At 41.8% G+C, this 20,553-nt stretch overlaps 1 protein-coding gene across 3 annotated transcripts in view; it reads left to right on the forward strand.

Moving 5' to 3' along the window:
• Positions 1 to 20,553, forward strand: part of LOC118903443 (N-acetyllactosaminide beta-1,6-N-acetylglucosaminyl-transferase) — a 57,013-nt gene that overhangs the window by 19,608 nt on the left and 16,852 nt on the right. For 2 of the 3 annotated variants that reach the window (XM_036868569.1, XM_036868572.1), the window contains exon 1: positions 5,605 to 6,787. The exons of the other annotated variant lie outside the window; for it this stretch is intronic. In XM_036868569.1, coding sequence (XP_036724464.1) covers positions 5,812 to 6,787 — 976 coding nt within the window. In that variant the 5' untranslated portion in view covers positions 5,605 to 5,811. Of the gene's footprint in view, positions 1 to 5,604; positions 6,788 to 20,553 lie in introns of those variants that run through there. 3 annotated transcript variants of the gene reach the window in all.

Consider the following 20,553-nt stretch of genomic DNA (forward strand, 5'->3'; position numbering starts at 1 on the left):
CTGCCCTTTTGTGTACAAAATGGTTAATAAAAAAACCAACAACAACTATTTGAATAAACATATTTCAGAAATTCCTTTTTAAATAGACTATGCAAAATATATGTACAAGAATATATTAAGAAATTTATATTTCACTGAGCGTTCGTACTCTGCTTGTTTTCAACCCCAAAGCACTGGGTTGGCCTTCACAGTTTTCAAGCCCTTTCATTAACTTATTTGATAATTTTAAATACTAGAGGTATTGATCTATAGTAATAAAATGGTCATGGGGCTGTACAAATGCCAGTCATTCTTTAATTGAATGATCTTGCACTGTTTTTGGAGTTTTTCTTTTCTTTTTTCTTTTTTAATTGAAGTATAGTTGATTTCCAGTATTATGTTAGTTTCAGGTGTACAGCAAAGTGACTCAGTTAAATGTGTGTGTGTATATATATATATATATATATATATATAATTTTATTTTTAGACTATTGTTCATTATAGGTTATTACAAGGCATTGAATATAGTTCCCTGTGCTATACAGTAAATCCTTGTTGTTTATTTTATATGTAGTAGTCTGTATCTGTTAATCCCATACTCCTAATTTATCTCCCCCCTTTCCCCTTTGGTAACCATAAGTTTGTTTTCTATGTCTGTGAGTCTGTTTCTGTTTTGTATATAGATTCATTTGTGGTAATTTTTAGATTCCACATGTAAGTGATATCATATTTGTCTTTGTCTGACTTACTTCACTTAGTATGCTATTCTCTTAAGTCCATTCATGTTGCTGCAAATGGCAATGTTTCATCCTTTTTTATGGCTAAGTAATATTCTATTGTGTGTATGTATATATATATATATATATATAGCACATCTTCTTAAGCCAATCGTCTGTTGATGGGTACTTGGGTTGTGTCCATGTCTTGGCTATTGTAAATAGTGCTGCTGTGAACATTGGGGTGCATGTATCTTTTCAAATTCAAGTTTTCATCTTTTCTGGATATATGCCCAGGAGTGGGATTGCTAGATCATTTGGTAGCTCTGTTTTTAGTTTTTAATGGAAACTTTGGGAGTTTTTCTCAAACCTACTTCACTCTTTTTTTTTAAACTTTGGGTTTATTTATTTATTTATTTTTATGGCTGTGTTGGGTCTTCGTTTCTGTGCGAGGGCTTTCTCTAGTTGCGGCAAGCGGGGGCCACTCTTCATCGCAGTGCGCGGGCCTCTCATTATCGCGGCCTCTCTTGTTGCGGAGCACAGGCTCCAGACGCGCAGGCTCAGTAACTGTGGCTCACGGGCCCAGTTGCTCCGCGGCATGTGGGATCTTCCCAGACCAGGGCTCGAACCCGTATCCTCTGCATTGGCAGGCAGATTCCCAACCACTGCGCCACCAGGGAAGCCCCCTACTTCACTCTTGAGCGTATCACTTATTGCTGACAAAAGGGTGCCCAATCTACCAGTTCTATATTCCTCTTCTAATTTGTGATTTCTTATCTGCTTAGATCTGAGAAAGTTTGTTAAGATTGTGTCTAAACTAAAAGTGAATAAGCTAAGCCTCAAGAGAGCTTCAAATACAGGAGCTTTGATGCTTAAACCAAAGATGATAAACTGCATCCTGGGGGCCAGTGCAGTCTTCAGGGTACATATGTGTGCATGCACTCGTGTCTTAAAAATTTGTTAATTACTTGATAACATTTAAAGAGTTTGGAAATTTTTTTAAATAAAATTCAGATTTCTCCTTCCTCTTCAAATATCTGAGGAGCTGGCAGCACTTGCCCCATGACCCCACGTTATTCAGGGCTGACTTTGAGAGGGAGGTGCTTGCTTTAGGTGGGGCAAGCACCTTAAGGCTCTTTACCACCATCTGCACCCTCCCTCAATGTCCACAGCACTGTGGCCAAGTGTTTGCTGCCGCTCGTGAACTCACTAGCCCTGTTTTTCTTGCCCTCCACCAGCTTCACCAACTTTTTTCACTTACTTTTCTCGCTTACCTGCCTGTACACATTTGAGTGTGTGAATCCAGCCTACCATGTGTGATCATTATTTTGGTTGCTGGGAGACCTTTTCTTGTTTACTTTCTGGGTCTCGCTTCTGGCCAGTGTTTGAGGTTGTCAGAAGGACATCACCAAAGCCTTCGATGGGAAGCAGGATGGTGTAACCTTGGGAGAGATGAGACGGCCCAGCAAAAAACATTGCCTTGATTCAATAGCCAGTAATTGTGCCGAAAGAAGCAATCAGAGGTAAAGGAGAGCTATAAGGACTTGGGAACAGGTCAGGCCCAGACTGTAGCCCTGCCCTTACAGGAAGTCATTCACGTTTGCCTCTGAGAGACCAGCGGGGGTAGAGACACAGCCCAAATGAGGTTAATGAGAATGAAAGTGACTGTAAAGGAAAAAATATCCCACCGTGTTCTCCAGAAGCCCCCCTCCCCCGCCCCCATAGCCTAGCCTTTTGTTTTAAGGTTTGAGCCAAGCTAATTATGTGTTGTTAGTGTCTGTCCTTGTTCTGTCTCCTTGATTGTGACAGTAAAGGTTATCCTGGGGGCAGAGAGAGGCAGGGAGTGATACAAAATGTCCACTTGACGACTGTTTTCAATATGTTAAGCCAACTAGAGTGAAGAGAGCAGAAATCCTGTCCTGGTTGGAAGTTAATAGCTTAGCCTGCCCAATTATTTGCTGGAAGAAACTTCCTTTTCAGTTGCCACAGATACCGGGCCAAACAAACCTACAGCTGGGCCAACCGCTAAAAAAGGCATCGCATTCTAATCTCTGGCTGTTCATCTAAATCACTGTAAATAAGGCAGAACAGACTAGAGAAGGGGTTTGGGATCCTGCTATTTTGAGCTGTTAATCACATTGTACCCCCTTCTCATTTGCAACCTGCTTTGACTAAATCATGATGAAAGATTTGTTGAGTTCGCTTTGCATTGGCATTGGATCAGAGCTCCACCTTGTAGGATCAAGGGTCGAGACAAAAGGAGGGGGCAAACCAACAGAACCTGCAATGAGAGCCCTTTGCGCCCACTTCCCTCTGCCTCTCCTCCCAAGTCCTGCTGATTCCTGCAATTTACTTCGCAGAAAAGGGTGTGGGTCTAGTAAGAACGAAGGGAACTGAAGGTATCAAAGCAGACTATTCAGTGCTTCCCTTCATGAACCCACATTTCTACGATCCCCCACCCCAGGGGGGTGAAAGAAGATAATGATGGGGAAGGAAAAGAGTGAAATTTAACCTTCATTCTTTTAGAGTGGCAATAAATCAACCCATCCGAAAGCCTTAAGAATGTAAATGTTTTTCTTTTCCATTACTAAGAACAGAAATCAAAATATCAGTTCCTTAACAGGGTCAGAAATGTTGGATGTTTTTCGAAAGGAAAACAATAACAACAATAATTGCTAATGCTTATTGAACATATACGAACAGATACATAAACCCTGAACAAGAGTTATCTCACTTAATGTTCTTAACAACCACGTGATATAGGAACCACTGTTATTTCCCATCTTGCATACAAAGAACCTGATGCTTAGAGAGGTTAAGTAACTACCCTGCTCCTATAGCTGGTCAGTGACCAGCTGGGATTTGAAGCTAATTAGACTGGCTCCAGTATCTGGACCAGGGAGCTGCAGAATTAAGGCTCTGGCTTCTATCTGGCTGAATGACTTTGAAAAAATTATTTGTCTTGGTCTTAGTTTGCTCATCTGTGAAATACAGAGTTGTGTTAGGTGATCTTTAAGATCCCTGCCAACTCTTTGGGCCTATCTCCAAATCAGTATCTGTCATGTTGACCGAAAACAAATCGCACAACCTAAAAATTGAGAATTATGTTTTATTCGGTGGACATTCTGAGGACTTCAAGCCTGGGACAGCTCCGAAGAGGTCAGGGAGGAACCAGGATACACAGGAGTTTTTGCAACAAAGACCAGGGAGTTGGACGATCAAAACATTACTGTTAATTAAAGAAAACCAGGCCTCTCAAGTAAATGAATTTAGCGCTTTCCTATGTAGGCGAAGATGCAAAAGTTTGGGCTCATCGAAATCATTCCTTTGATATGTACCTCAGCTCTCTGGGGCCAGTATCCTGTGCTTTCTCATCCTGAGTCTCCTCAGGGTGCACCACTGGGGGTGGCTGCAGTGGCGGGCATCATGATGGCTTCATGGCGGGCATCCTGTTTCCATCTTGAGTGCCCTCAGGGCTCACCATCAGGGGCGGCTGTCATGTGATGGCGTGATGGCTGCAACATCCTTTGTTTACTGATAGGGCAGGTGACATTTTTCATTCTCAGTCACATCCATGCTACTGTTGTCATTCATTAGTCCAGAGCTGTAGGACATGAAGGGGTGGTGTGGGACGGGGAAGGGACACAGGGAGATTGCTGCGTTACACACCAATGTCTTCCTAACAGAAGCAGCTGCTTCAGTTGCTGCGTCATGCCCAGACAGGTAGGATAGTTGGGTTGACTGCGGGAGTGAGATGGGAGCAGGGCCACTCTTAGCTCCTGTGGCTGCCAGAGTCGATCTGTTAGTTGGGCCAGTAACTTTCCTCCAGAAGCGTCCTTACCACGGGCATTAGTCTGCAACCCACTCCATGTTTGCTGAGCACAGGAGGCACCTGGCACAGGTGACCTAGGAGAAAGCATCTGCAATGTGACCAGACCTGCTGGGCTTCTCTTCCTGGCGCCCCCGAATTACACTGACGGATACTTCCAGGAATTTTGCGGCAGCCCTGGAAGCCTTTGTTCTTTCTTCAGAGTAAGGAAGTGGGAGAGGGGGTCGGGTAGAAAGGAGAATCTTTTGAGTTCTATGAAACGACCTCTAATCTTAAGATGTCAGGCTTTTAAAGAGACCCAGTGGCTAGTCACTCCACATATGGTAGATAATACTGTGTCAACAGCTCAAGTTATCTGAAGCTCTGTGTGAAATGGGAACCAACTCTTGCTCTCTAGGAACAATTGGTATCACCTTTCTCCCAGGGAGGCAAACTAAGGTGTGTTTATTTCGTTTATGCCTCCACACCCACCCTTTAATGTCAAAAGTCACTAGATTCCTTCTACCCTCATCCCATGCCCCCAAGAGTGTCATTCTTATTTCCCTCTACTCACAGCCTGCACAGACATATATGTGCTATGTAACATCATCAGAAATTGTCTGATTTAATTCAGGGAACACCTACCTCTCCATCAGACTTTTTTTTTTTCCTCGCCTCTGATAATCTTCTACTTAGGCATGTTGCAAGGGCATTTTTCCTTATCTGTGTCTATATATGCCCAGACGTAGGGATAACACTGAAAGGAGAAGAAGTGGCAGAGAAACAGGAAGAGAAATAAACCCCTAGGAGCAGCAGTCCAAAGGCTGTGGTTTCCAAGGACTGCTAGCAGGTAGCGGGGCTAACCAGAAAAATGAGAACCACTTAATTCGAAAAGGAAGGGGAAAGCCTGAGACGAGAAGGGAGATCAGATCGGAATAGATTGGATGGAGTGGGTGGGGTAAAGCCAGAGAAACAGCCTGGGTGAAAGGAGCCGTCATTCCAGCCCAGAACGCAATTTGCTAAGATCCACTGGCGTCTTGTATGCAAATGAGAAGGGCTTCCCGGAGGCTGGGCTGAGCCAGACGCGTTCTGCTAGCAGCCGGGATTCAGCACCGAGGACTGAAGACCAGTGCGCGTTAAGAAGTATCTCTGGCCATCACCAAGAGAGGATGGACGCCACCCAGAAGCAGAGAATAAATGAGGATTAAAGGACCCGGGAAAAGGAAGCCCTCTTGAGAAACTGTTGAAATTCAAGATTGGCAAAGGAGGTTCAATTCAACCTCTTCACACTTGTGGTTTCAGGAACCGATGGTTTCTCAATCCCTGGAGAGAGACTCCTTCCCCCGGGAAGTGAAAATAATGAGCTTTTGGAGGTATTGTTTTTTTGCTTTCACGGTGGTCAGTGTGGTTATTTTTGTGATACTTTACAATAGCCAATTAAGCCAGCCAAAAAGTTACGGGAAGCTGAATAGTTCCAATGAAAGGGATTTTAGGATACGTGCCTGTAATTACGCCTTAGAAGATAAGTCATCCTTTTTGTGGGAAAAGACACTGACATCACCTGTGGGAAGTGTCCCTTGCAAGGACTACCTGATCCAGAATCACTACATCACGAGCCCCCTGTCGAAAGAAGAAGCTGTGTTCCCTTTGGCATATGTCATGGTCGTCCATAAGGACTTCGATACTTTCGAAAGACTCTTCAGGGCTGTCTATATGCCCCACAACGTCTACTGCGTTCATGTGGATGAGAAAGCCACAACTCAGTTTAAGAAATCTGTGTGGCAGCTACTGAGTTGCTTCCAGAATGCTTTCCTTGCTTCAAAGGTAGAGCCTGTGGTCTACGCAGGAATTTCCAGGCTCCAGGCTGACCTGAACTGCCTGGAAGACCTTTTAGCTTCTGAAGTTCCGTGGAGGTACGCCATCAACACCTGTGGGCAAGATTTCCCCCTGAAAACCAACAGGGAGATCATTCAGTATCTGAAAGGATTTAAAGGGAAAAACATTACCCCGGGGGTCCTGCCTCCCAATCATGCAATAAAGCGGACTAAATATGTCCACCGAGAGCACTTAGGCAGAGGTGGCTCTTTTGTGAAAAATACTAATATTTTGAAAACCTCCCCTCCACATCAGCTGACCATCTACTTTGGCACGGCCTATGTGGCCCTTACCAGAGAGTTTGTCAAGTTTGTCTTCCAAGACCAAAGGGCCATTGATCTGCTACACTGGTCCAAAGATACCTATTCTCCTGATGAACATTTCTGGGTGACACTTAATAGGATCCCAGGTAGGTACAAATTTCCATTCCCATTTTTTCTTATCCATACTCAATTGAGTTTGCTAACATTCAGCTGCTCTTTGAAATTATTTGGAAAAAAAACAAATAAATGCTTAGAAAGCTATTAGTCTGCTTGCTTTTCAGTGACAGTTTGGTGACAGCTCTACTGTCTTATAACTGTGCTATACAGAGATGGAATAAATATGCCGGGTTCCCGGAGTTCCGGCAAAACTACCTTTGAAGGTGTAGCACATGGTTCCCGACCTTTGGCTCAGTCTTTTTTCTTTAAATTGAGGTATAATTGACATACAGTAGCTCAGTCTTTGGAATGAATGTCTTTCGTAGTCCTTGATAAACACAGCTATAACATAATGAGACTGATTTTGAATAAGCATTCTAGAATTTATGAGTTGAAATAGGTAGTGTTTCTTTCAGAGGCTGTTACACAGTATTACACTGATGCTCAAAGTTCACGGGGCTGTTTTCAGAATCTCTGACTCCTCTTTGGATGTTTCCAGATTATCCCTGTGGCTTAAACGTTTCTAGTCTTAGGCCTGAACAGGTGTCCAGGTCTCAACCGACTGGGTCCAGTAAATCTAGTCTGATATTTTATTGCCTGGAAGAATGGGTAACAATGAGTTGAAACATACGAGAGAGATTCTAGCTGGAGTTGACCCAAAGTCAGTTCTCAATTTTTTTTTTTTTTTTTTAAATAGGGAGCATTTTCTTTTTTCTTTTTTTTTTTTTTAAATTTTAGTTACTTATTTTATTTATGGCTGCGTTGGGTCTTCGTTTCTGTGCGAGGGCTTTCTCTAATTGTGGCAAGCGGGGGCCACTCTTCATCGCGGCCTCTTTTGTTGTGGAGCACAGGCTCCAGACGCGGCAAGCTCAGTAGTTGTGGCCCACGGGCCCAGCCGCTCCGCGGCATGTGGGATCTTCCCAGACCAGGGCTCGAACCCGTGTCCCCTGCATTGGCAGGCAGATTCTCAACCACTGTGCCACCAGGGAAGCCCCAGTTCTCAATTTTTAAGTCCCATTTTCTTATTAGAAATTTGCATTTGCAGCCTCTTGGTTTTATATACTGTGAAGTCTTTCCCGTTGTGCATGATAATTTGGGGCCAAGGTATGAGAGGCATGCAGGCAGAAAACAGCACCAAATCCCCTTTTTGATTTAGGACTGGGTTTCTTTTCAAAATTCTGTTTTCCATATGTTGTCCAGGAAGACCTGTGTGACCCATAGGGCCTCTTCCTAGTGATGTCTAATGCACCGGTGTCTACTTTTGTACCAGCGCGGGTGTGGGCGTCAGCTCTGTGGGGAGGTGACCCCGTGTCTGCCATGCTTGAAATACCTCCCAGCTCTTGTCTGTAGCATCGTTATTGTTGACACATATGGGTGCTACCTTCACACCTGAAAGTAGACTCAGAGCAATTATTAGGTGGCTCAATGACTAAGCAGCCCTAAGTGCTAATCTAGAATGATGGTTATAGAAACCTACTTAGAGAAGGGCAGGAAAAGGAACTGCAGGGTGGCTGGGGACAGAGGCATGCAGTTAATTTCAGACGATACTAGATTAACAGTTCACAAAAACTTGCAGGAGGGGGAGTGAATCAACATTTATCACAGTGAAGCGAGCATCCGAATTATTCACAAAAAACCATTTCACACACGTGTAAACATACTATACGTGGCATCTGACACTGTTCTTGTAAATACAGTTTGTGCCAGATGTGTTACGCTCTACATCATCTCTTTGAATGATGAGAAAGCCTCATTGCTATCCTCGCGGACAGAGGAGGAAAATGAGGCTTAGAGACAGTGAAGTATGCGCTTGTATCACACAGCTTGTCCAAGGCAAAGCTGGGATCTGATTCTGGATTCGTGTGGCCTGAAGTCTGAAGTGTTCTCTTGCACCAGGAAAAGGAATAGTCGTTTTTTCTTTCCTGCGTAGCTAAAGCAAATTCCATGCAGAACTCCAGAAAGGTAAAAAAAAGGTGAGGTTGGGGAAAAAGTGCAGAGGGCAATGGAAGTAAGCCCCACCTGACCACTCTAAGCTGGAAATAAGGTTAGCAGGGATATGGGTGTGTGTGTGTGTGTGTGTGTGTGTGTGTATTTGTGTTTTGGAATCATAGGAAGTGGTCCTGCTGGAACCAATTGCCACACCCCACCCAGGCTTCTGTGCCTGCTTCCCCCAGGCCCCATCCAAAACAGGCTTTGGTCTGGCTCTCCCTTCTCTGAGCCAGTGGAAGTGGAAAGCGTTCCTCAGGTAATGTGCTCACAGAGGCTGGCGGGCGAGGAGCAGGCAGGCTGAATTTGAACCTAATCACTGTTACGATAACAAAAGAAAATCAAGTATCTTGAGGACGTTATCTTCCTACAGAATAGAAAAGAAGTCTTCAGAAAAATAATAGAACATTCTGACATGTCTATTTTCAGCGCTCAACACATATTTATTTAGCCCTGCTAAATAAATTTAGCGTGGTACCCGGCACTATTCTGTACACTGTGGGTGGCTCTGGAAGCAGATGGCTATGACCTTATGGAATTTAAGTTTGGAGATTTGAGTGGTTGAGTATTAAGTGTAGTGACTCTTTCGTATATGGGGCTAATTTTAGTATGTTGAGCTAATTTTCCCCCGCTCGAACCCCTCAAAATGTTGTGGGTTTTTTTTTTTTTTTTGGTTTCTGAATATCTGTCCCTATTTTAAAAACGTTTTTTAAAAGCTTTTTAAAAAAAAAAACAGGAAATCTATTCATGAGTTTTAACATTTTAAAATTTTATACTCCATCAGCTGCTGGTTTTAATGCTTCCTTATATTCTTCCAGAGATGTTTCATTAAGTTTATAGACAATAAAACTAATTAAGCATCATGTGTGGAAAACAGCATATGTACTTTTTTTTTTTTTAAGTTCACCACAAAAATACACAAAAAGAAAAATGGTCCTTATTTTAGGCACCCTATTGTCTGTAAGTGAGAAACAAAAGACTGCAAGATGTATTCTTTGTTTAAATAGATCATAGGCAGACATTCAGGAAGCTAATTTTCATTTAAAAGCTCAACTATTTTTTTTTTAAATTTTGAAGCATTTTTAAGTCTAGGTGCAAGGAATTTTATGGGACAAAGGCGCCGGGGAGCTTTGCTTCCGGAGTCAAGTGATGGTGGCAGTACAGAACTCTCAGATAGGCTGGCAGAATACCTGTCGTTCCCTTGCTTAAAGCTTTTCTGTGACTTTTCCTTATCTTGAGGCTCAAGTTGAAGGTCTTTTTTGTTTTTGTGGCCGCACCCCGCGGCCTGCGGGATCTTAGTTCCCCGACCAGGGATCGAACCCCCCGCCGCCACCGCTACCCCGCTTTCGGCAGTGAAAGCGCAGAATCGTCACCAACCACTAGACAGCCAGGGAACTCCCAAATGCAGCATAACCTCTGTGACCCGACTTCCCCTCCTCCCCCGCCCCATCTCTCTACCCTCATTTCTTCTTCCCTGACACCTCATACTTCATGTTCTGGCACCTACTTGGTCCTGCACACTTCTGCGATTTTCACTTAAGTTTTTTCTGGTGGCTTTTTATGATGTCTTCTCTGGGCCACCCTTCCTATCATCTCTATCTGACTAATCCCATTCATCCTTTGTAACCCACCTTGGATGTCACCTCCTTCAGAAGCCATCCCTGATAACCCACCTCCCACATGGTTGGTACTCCAGCTCTGGGTTCTCCTATACTCCCTGACACTGCTACCAGCATTGAATTATAATTACCTGCTAAGTGAAAATTTCCCCTGCCCTTCCTCCTCAGTGTTTGGGTTCCTTAAGGGTGAGAAATGTGACATCCATTTTTATCTTCCCCGTCACTCCCCCGACACTGCGACCTATCACTGTGCCTGACTTGAAGATACTGGGTACAGTGCTGGATGCTTGTGGGTTGGGTCTGGGGAGGGGCTGGTTGGTTATGAGAAGATCAGAGGGTGGTGTCCCCTACCTGGGGTGGGTAGGGTGGAGGTCATTTTTGACAGAATTAGAGAAACAGTGGGTAAGTTACTGATTGAAGGTCCAATTCCATAATAGCTAGGCCAACAAATGATACCAGTAAAGATAAAGATATCCAATACCTTGTAGAATTAGCAAAGAGTTCCAGTTGGAATGTTAAGAGGGCAGAATCCTTCCTTAGAAAATCTGGTTCCCAGGTAGCCAACCTGGAAACAGGTTGGCCCATCATGCCGTCAATTCTGATGGCCAGAGAAAGCAGTGGTACCCTATGTGGACGCCTCCAGTTAGTTTCTGTCTTACCTGCACCTGGTTTGAGATTCTCCCACAACTTGGCACTTACCCAACCCTGCTGTTTGTCCCATTCCTGGCCTACTCTCGGTTCCTGCGGTGGGCTGCTTCTGCTTGAATTTGACCTAGAGTGCCCCTTAGCTACTGGCTTGGGAAAAAAAAACGTGAGCTAAGGAAATGAAAGGTTAAGGAAAGATAACAAAAGAAAGAAACTTGAGAAACATTTCTCCAGGTGTAGCTCTCAGCAAATGTAAACACTGAGTTATTTGGAAGGTATGTGTTTACGGAAAGGTTACCAGGGGCTTAAATCTGGGTGGGGCTGGACCAGCCCCAGGCGTTTTCAAAGTATGCATTGTGTTCTCTGTACATCAGCCTAAATTTAGAGTTCAGGTTCTAGCACCACAAAGGATGCATTCAGTTACGCTGATTTTACCAGTGACAAAGAATTATGACCATTGATGGGCTGGTAGAATCATGTTTTAATGAACATCATTAGAACATTCAGGTTTATAATAAAGTTATTTTTGGGGGGGGCCGGATGATAATCCACACTGGCACTTATTGTGTCGATATGGAGATAAATTCAGATTGAAGGAGAAATTACACAAAACAGACACTTCCTTGGGTTCCTATCCATTGAACAGAATTTTCGAATGACATCATTTTTGTATGGCCAGATAATATTAAATACACATTATAAATTTGGACATGATTTTCAAAATATTGTATTAGTGATGTGGGCTCGTTTGGCTTCTTTTGCCTCCTTGGTAAGTGCTCTAGGCAGTCCTTGGGGCAGTAATTTGGGTGAGGTCATAGGGCAAGGTTTATAATCTACAAGGTATCCTGGCTCTTGAGAACCTAGATGCCATGCTCCTTGTAGAGAAACCATAGGCAGGTTACAGAGTATTTACTTAATTAAACTATACTGAAGCTAGAGCTATTTGAAAGCTCATTTATAATGCCTCTGGACCTTGGCTGTGCTGTATAATACTTGGATCATCTTCTTCATTGGGGAATCTGTGCCCAAATATTTTTTGCCCCTGCTACCCTGTGAAGGAAATAATCTGGAAATACTGCTCTTAATTAGCTTTTAACCCCTAATCCCTAGAACAACATTATGCAAGACAAGAAAATTTGGATTATAGTATATGTGCACATTTAATTAAGTACAGATACCGTTACAATTGGTAAATATCCAGTAAGCTGAACTTAGCATGAATTTAATTCTTGCAGAAAGGATTAATGTATTGATAGGTACTGCTTTAGAACTGGCAAGGCCATTTTTCCAGCTTTCATTCCACCTCCAGTTATTTTCTACCAACTGTCTGAAACTAATCTTTTCTAGAAGCATCAAGGTTTTAGTTTTTTTTTAACAAAGCATAGTATTGCATTTCAATGACTCTTTTTTTTTTTTGGCCACACCATGCAGCATGTGGGATCTTAGTTCCCCAACCAGGGCTTGAACCTGTGCCCCCTGCAGTGGAAGCATGGAGTCCTAACCACTGGACTGCCAGGGAATTCCCTCAATGATTCTTTGAAACAGTAAAATATTAGTTGCATATCAAAGTCATAACAGATATATAATCAGTGTCTCCATGATTTTGTTATCATCTGTATCTCTGCTTTCTCTGAACCACGGCAACAGAATCTCCTGATATCCCCCCTGGAGTCCACATGATACTATGAAAAGGCTTTGGAACCAGATAAGTGTAGTTTAAGTCTTGGCTCCCATTACCTGCTAACTATGTGATTCTGGTCTTAGTCTACGCTGAGTCTCAGTTTACCCATCTGTGATGATGGAAATAATAAATAGTATTTAGTTTCAGGAGAAGTTATGAATATTAAATAAGATAATGTATGTAGTGCAGTGGTTACCAGACAGAGCACAACCATGTAAAACTAGATGTAAATACACCCAAAGAGGAATAGGAGGAAGTATAAGAAAATTTAAGCAGTTTAACATGTTGGGATGAGTACTTATTTTTTATAATTTTGATTTCCCTTAATGTTATTGGTGTAAATTCTGAATACTGAAAAACCTTACTTGGGTTTTACAATAATACTGTGAAGTATGTTCTCATATCCATGAAAAGAGTGTTTCCTTAAAAATGCAAAGGACGAGTGTCTTCAGGACTCTATTTTTGAGATCACATCACATGAAAGGAGCAGGAGTTGGGATTAATAGGATTGTTTTATTTTCTTAAACCTTACCATGTACAGATGTCTGTTTGGAATAAATGTAATTTCTTGGAAAAGGAAATCAACATAGCCAAGACTTGAAAGAAATTAGAGAGTTTTTTCACAATCATTCTGTACAGGTTTCTGCTGACTCAACCACATCCTTCCCATTTCAATGTTCAGCTTCCTCCATGTTAAAACAAATGTCGCCCCTCCTAGCTACTTACACAGGGATAATTTTAAAACTCTATTATGAAATTTACAAACACACAACAGAATGGAGAATGATACAGTCATCCTCATGTGCCCATCAGCCAGTTTCAACAACCATCAACATACTACACACACTAAAAGCAAGAAAACTTAAAATGTATGACATCACTGAGTTGACTCTAATTTTCAGAAATGAGTAACTTCCTTTTTTTCAAAATAAATGCAAAATTCCAATATTCCAGGCTAAGGCTTTCTGTATATCCCATAACAACGATTTGCTGCAAAGTGAAAACCTTTTTAACCCAACTTTTCGGACATATTATATCAACCATACTGAGTTTTCTTCTTCCTTTTTTATTTTTATTTATTTATTTTGGCCACACTGCACAGCTTGCAGGATCTTAGTTCCCTGACCAGGGATTGAACCCCGGGCCCCGGCCGTGAAAGCTCCGAGTCCTAACCACTGGACTGCCAAGGAATTCCCTCTTCTTCCTTTTTTAAATGGACAAAACTGAATCTATAAGCACAAGTTCTTCAAGCATTAGAGGCAATAATGCTTGTTAAGATGTTCATTTTCTTGGCCTTCCTCTTCCTGCAGGGAACGTGGGAGGAGTGTTGTTACTAAGAGTAAGACTTGATTAGTGTGCAGTGTTTAGAGGTACTTTTTTCCATCTCTTCTAGCGTCTGAATATTCTGCTTCCTCTATATAGGAAAAAACAAAAGACAAATTGACAGTCTTATTATTTTATGAGTCCCCTGTATGTTTGACTTTGGAATTGACTTGAAGATATTTTGCCAAATTTCAGCCAAATCTTAATGTATTTACTGTTACCAGATGTTCTCATGGGCCTCTGTTGGGTTCAATCGCCTTGTTAATTTTTTATGTATATAATGTAATCTGAGATTGAAGGTTTCTCTGGTCTTACAGAGCAGCGTGGAGGGAAGAAAACGGACTCTGGCCTCCTGGCCTTGTCAGCTAACAGCTTGTCTGACACTGGACAAACTGTTAACCAACCTTGGCCTCAATTAGTTTGGGTTTTAGGACTTAAAGTTTAGAAGGAATTTCTAGCTCCAGCCACTGGACCCTGTAAGAGGGGCCAGTGACCTAGATATTAGATATGCACACGACAAAATTATTTTCTAGGTTCTAGGCTCTGCCCTTAATTAGCTGTTTGACCTTGGGCATGTCACTTAACCTCTCTGGGCCTCAGCTTCCCCCTCTGTAAAATGAGGAATTTGAGCTAGGTAGTGAGAAGGTGCCCATTGAATGTCATTTTGGTGATAGGTTTTCTTTTTCTTCTTTTTTTTGGTAAGTGGATGATTCTGGAAGGAGTAGAAACTCAGAATGCCTACTTCAAAATAACAAAATGATTTTGTGAAGTGGATGAGTAATTTCATACTAGAGTTGGAAAGGATAATCTCATCATTTAAGATTAGAGAAACCAAGCCCAGGAAGGTGAAGTGATTTCTTTGGGTCACATGATTTAGCAGCTGATCTGAGTCACGAAGGTGGGACTTGTAAGTCATAATACAATAGACTTTATATATTTAGTGCTTCTCACAATTTCTCTCTGAAATACCCTAGGTACTGGAGGAAAAGGGCAGTAAGTACATTTTGGTATGTATGTTGTCTAATACTGAACGATGGGTTTTAATGACAGGATTCCACAAAAAGTGTTCAGAATTCATTTTTTAAAAGATAGTGAATATTACTATTTCTCAAATGAAAAATTCTCTGGGTATACTACAAAATAGAATTTTTAAATTTATCCATTTACCATGAAGGAGATCCATTCTATTATACATTGTTGCTAAATCTGAAACAGCCCCCCTTTTTGTTTTTAAATTTATAGGCAGTAAAATTCATTCTTTTTGGTGTCCAGTCCCTTGCGTTTTGGCGTTTGCATAGAGTCGTGCATTTACTACCACGATCGAGAACAATCCCATCACCTCCAAAAATTCCCTCACGGTGCTTCTTGTAATCAACCCCTGCCCCCAATCCAAACCCTTGGCAAATCCTGACCTGTTCTCCATCCCTATGGTTTTGCTTTTTCCAGAATGTGGTAAAAATGGAATCATAGAATATGATGCCTTTGGGGTCTGGAAAAGCAGCTTCTTGTTCTTCCTTTCTTTTACTGTAATGACTTCATTTTGCATGTTCCAAGGTGAATATGATGGTTCCTTATAGATCTTCTGGCAGGTATCTGTTGAGTGTTGGTTCCATTTGGCAAACTTTTCTTTTCCCATGTTATATATTTATTTATTATTTTCTGTAAATAATAGAAATAAAAAATAAATAATAGTTTGACCTCTTATTATTTAAAAAAAAAAAGTAGGGTCATTTTTAGTAATACTATTCATTTGGGGTGATAAAGTAAATACAGAGAATTTCCTGGTGGTCCAGTGGTTAGGACTCTGCGATCTCACTGCTGAGGGCCTGGGTTCAATCCCTGGCTGGGGAACTAAGATCCCACAAGCTGTACAGGGCAGCCAAAAAAAAAAGTAAATACAGCATGTAGTTATATCATTATTAAGCTTGAATCTGGTATGCTTTTGTTACCTTTGATTTGACAGTATCTGTGATTCAGAATAAATAATAGGAACATCGTGAAGTTAATTGGAGAAGGGGGGCAAGGAACTGAAGGGGCCAACATTTCTTTGAAGTCTCATGTTTTGTTTTACAAATTTATGTAAATATCACATTCCCACCTACTCTATAACTTTCTTAAACGTTTCATTGAAATATAATATTATACATACAGAAAACCGCACATATCAGAATTGAAATCACTGAATTTTCAAACAGATCCTCACCTGAGTAACCAGAACAAAAACCCACGTTAGGGCTTCCCTGGTGGCGCAGTGGTTGAGAATCCGCCTGCCAATGCAGGGGACACGGGTTCGAGCCCTGGTCTGGGAAGATCCCACATGCAGCGGAGCAGCTAAGCCCGTGAGCCACAACTACTGAGCCTGCGCGTCTGGAGCCTGTGCTCCACAACAAGAGAGGCCGCGATAGTGAGAGGCCCGCGCACCGTGATGAAGAGTGGCCCCCGCTTGCCACAGCTAGAGAAAGCCCTCGCACAGAAACGAAGACCCAACACAGCCATAAATTTTAAAAAAAAATTAATTAATTAATTAATAAAATTTAAAAAAAAAATTGGGTTGGCCAAAATGTGCCTTTGATTTAAAAAAAAAAAAAAAAAAAAAAAACCCACGTTACTACAAGTACTCCAGGAACCCTGCTCTGCTCCCTTCCAGAAGTGATGATCATCTCGACCCCCTCAATCAGGTCTGCTGCTTTTGTGTCATCCTAGGGCTTCTAATTGTAGCCTAGTGCTTTTCATGCAAATGTTCAGGTTAAATAGATGTTTCAAGAAGAAATGCTTGGGCTGTAGTGTGACTTCCTGTGTTTCTAAAAACTGCTGGAAACTCCATGGGGTCGGGGGTGAGCGGTCGGGGTGGGGTGGGAGACCCACATACACCAGGCACATCCTGGGACACTTGCTCCCATGTTTCTTCTCTTTTTACAGTTTTTTTTTTCCCTTTTTTTTAAAGATGTTTCTCACATTTGCAGAAGAGTATAAACAGAAGGGCTTCTGCTGCTCTGTATAAAAGATTAGGCTTGTTATAGATAGGCACTTAGTTCCCAGAATTAGCAACCTATATATATATATATACCCCAGTGCATGCAGCAACAAGTGGAATTTACCACTGACCTTCAAATCCTTTGGACCTGTCTTGGGTTGTCAACGGGGGTTAAAATTAGACAAGAGTCCTAAGCAATGGTGATTTTTATTTGGCTGCTTTTACATGGAATTGGAGGGAATGTTTTATAACTTGGGAGTGAATTCTTTTTTTTTTTTTTTTTTTTCAATTTTTGGCTGCGTTGTGTCTTCGTTGCTGTGTGCGGGCTTTCTCTGGTTCCGGCGAGCAGGGGCTTCTCTTCGTTGCGGTGCACGGGCTTCTCATTGCGGTGGCTTCTCTTGTTGTGGAGCACGGGCTCTAGGCGCACGGGCTTCAGTAGTTGTGGCACGCGGGCTCAGTAGTTGTGGCTCACGGGCTCTAGAGCACAGGCTCAGTAGTTGTGGCACACGGGCTTAGTTGCTCCGCGGCATGTGAGATCTTCGTGGACCAGGGCTCAAACCTTTGTCCCCTGCATTGGCAGGCGGATTCTTAACCACTGCGCCACCAGGGAAGTCCGGGAGTGAATTCTTGATTTACATCCAACTGGGTGTAACCTGGCACCTTGTTTTGAAGGTGAGGAGGTCACTGCATGCAGGGCAAGATGAAAATTTGTCTAATGGATTCATTAAGGACCTTTTGCCCAGGCAGGAAACACAGCAGTACTGGGCATGTTGTGTTCTATTGATTCCTATAAGGAACGACCCGGCCATGAAATTGCTTTGCGTAATGTAGTGAGAAGGGCAATCAATACTGTAGATACTTTTATTTGAAACAGTCACGTAAAATCTAGGAAATGCCGCTTCAAATGCATATACCTAATTTAAGCTATGAACAAACACATCTAAACAAATAGATCACAGAGAAAACTTATTACTTGATGTTCACATGATGCAAATAACAAAAGCTTAGGTCCTAAGGAAACAGGTTTTTGGACTGATAAACCTATAAAAGTGGTAAACATGTACATAACGTATGCCCAAACTCATTTAAGGAAACTCAACCCATACATCTTAATGGTAAAGGCCACTTGTAAAACGTTATTTGCAATCTATATTTGGTATAGTTTAATAAACTAGTTAACAGCTATGTCGTAGTCTTAAGGTGACATGGAAGTATTTATCTGTACAAAAAATGCTTTATGAAATGATGTTTTCTTAATGATGGTTACTTGTAAATGTAAGATTTTGTAGTGTTTTGGGTCTTTTTTTTTTACTTTCATTTTTGTTCTTTGTACTTTTATGAGTCATTTAAATCCATTTGAGTACAGTGTTCGATTTTTCACAAATTATAGAATAATATTTTTAAGAAAAAAAAAAGTAAAGATTCATACGGTAAATGTGCCAGGATGCTTAACACTATCTAATTTGGGGGAGTGGGAAAAAAAAAATTGGTCTCTTCTCTGAACTTTTCTGTATTTTTGAAATCTTCAAAACTTACAAATAAAGTTGCTTTATTTGGTGAAAAATAAAATCTCTCCTTACCAAGGCATAATGTTTGGTGTTTTAGAAGCTGAAAAGTATTATCCCTATAAAGGGATGCTCAATGAAATAGTCTTTGAAAAGCAGGGATTCTCAACCGTGGTATATTACACACTTCATGACAACTCCATGAGGTGTAGGGACTGTTTTGATCCTTGTTTACAGTTAGGGAAACCCAGGAACAGAGAGGTTAGGTAACCTGTCAGTGGTCCCACAGTTACTCATTGGCCAAGCAGGCACTTGAACCCAGGCAATATAGTTTCAGAGTCTCTCCTTTTAATTACTATATTAAATTGCCTCTCAAATAAGAATTTACAAAGAACTTCCTTAAGACAAATTTCAGTACATTAAACTGTCAAAGGGTATGCACGTTTTTTAAGGATTTTGGTACAAAGTGTCATACTGCTTTTCCAAAAATTGGTCCAGTTTGTACTCCCCCTGGCAGTTCTGAAACCCCTATTTCCCTACACCCTCTCCACCACTGGGTATTAACATTTTGTAAATCTTTGCCAGTGTGCTACATATAAAATGAGGAGAGGGGCAGGGAAAATATAGGAAATCTATGTACCTTCCACTCAGTTTTGCTGTGAACCTAAAGCTGCTCTAAAAAAAAAAAAAATCTACTAAAAAATTATTTTTTTAGGAGAAGAGGCTATTTTAGGAGTTAAACTTTACTAACTTTAGTTTCTAACAAGTATGAGCTTGTTTTCTTTTTTCTTTTTTTAAAAACTGAGACATAATTGACATACAACGTTAGTTTTGGGTGTACAACATAATGATATTTGTACATACTGTGAAGTGATGATCACAATAAGTCTAGTTAATATCTGTCACCACCACCATAGTTACACATTTTTCTTTCCTTATGATGAGAACTTTTAAGATTCTCTCCTAGCAACTTCCAAATATGCAGTACAGTATTAATAACTACAGTCACCATGCGGTACATTACAGCCCCATGACTTACTTTGAGCTTGTTTTCTTAGATGTTTGCATAAGCCAGGGTATAAAGAACTACGTGAAAATGGAAGACCGATTTGGGAATTCCCAAAAGGATGGCAGGACAGCTGGGTGCGTGGATAGTGATGAAAGATGACGTGGGCAGAGTTGAGAGGTGAGGTGTGGAAACCCAGTGTTTCAGACTACACGTCGACAGGGCCAGGCAGACAATGTGAGCCAGTGAAGCAAGGTGGGCAGCAGGGCAGCAGGAGAGCTCCAGGCTGGATAAAGTTCTAGTGAATTGTGGGCAAGGGACTGACAGTCCAGACTTTCAGGGGAAATCTTTTTTTTTTTTCCCACTGTTCTACCCCCCTTCTATGGGGGTCAAACCAAACAGGCCTCCTACCAATCAGATGTGGTTTCTGGGCTGCCCATCTGCTATGTGTAGTCTGGGGACATAATTGCAAAAACCCTTTTGTGCCATGGTCAGCATTTTGGTATCTCCCTGGTGTGAATGTGACCTAGAGCAGTGAACTGCTGGACCCAGCCAGGTTCATGGTTCTGAAGAGCTAGCTGGGGAATTGATTAGTGGCAGTCTGAAGCAAAAGAAAAAAGTGCCAGTTTATACTCAAGTTTTTGAGGGAAGAGATAACTTTAAACTGGGTCCTGGGAAGCAGAAGCAGCAATGTAAAACGAGAAATGGGGTGAGGAGTCAGAATTCTAGTAAGAGGTGGAATGGACACCAGCAGAAGGGGTTTGGGATGGTAAGTCTGAATTTGCTTTCGTTTGTCGGAGGGTGAGTGGTTGGTGGATAGGCATCTCAAAGTGGCTTGAAGAAGCAGACACAGGGCAAATGGTTCAAAGTGATCCCGCATCCCCCAAATAGGAAGGTAATAGGGTCAACGCTAATTATAGAAAAAGCCATTTGCTGGTATTGCCAACAAATTGGGCAGACTGGAGGCAGAGAGACTGGTTTGTAGGCAATTGAAATAGTCTTGGTGAGCGAAGATGT

The sequence above is a fragment of the Balaenoptera musculus genome, chromosome 11, assembly GCF_009873245.2.
Source record: "Balaenoptera musculus isolate JJ_BM4_2016_0621 chromosome 11, mBalMus1.pri.v3, whole genome shotgun sequence".
NCBI lineage: Eukaryota > Metazoa > Chordata > Mammalia > Artiodactyla > Balaenopteridae > Balaenoptera > Balaenoptera musculus.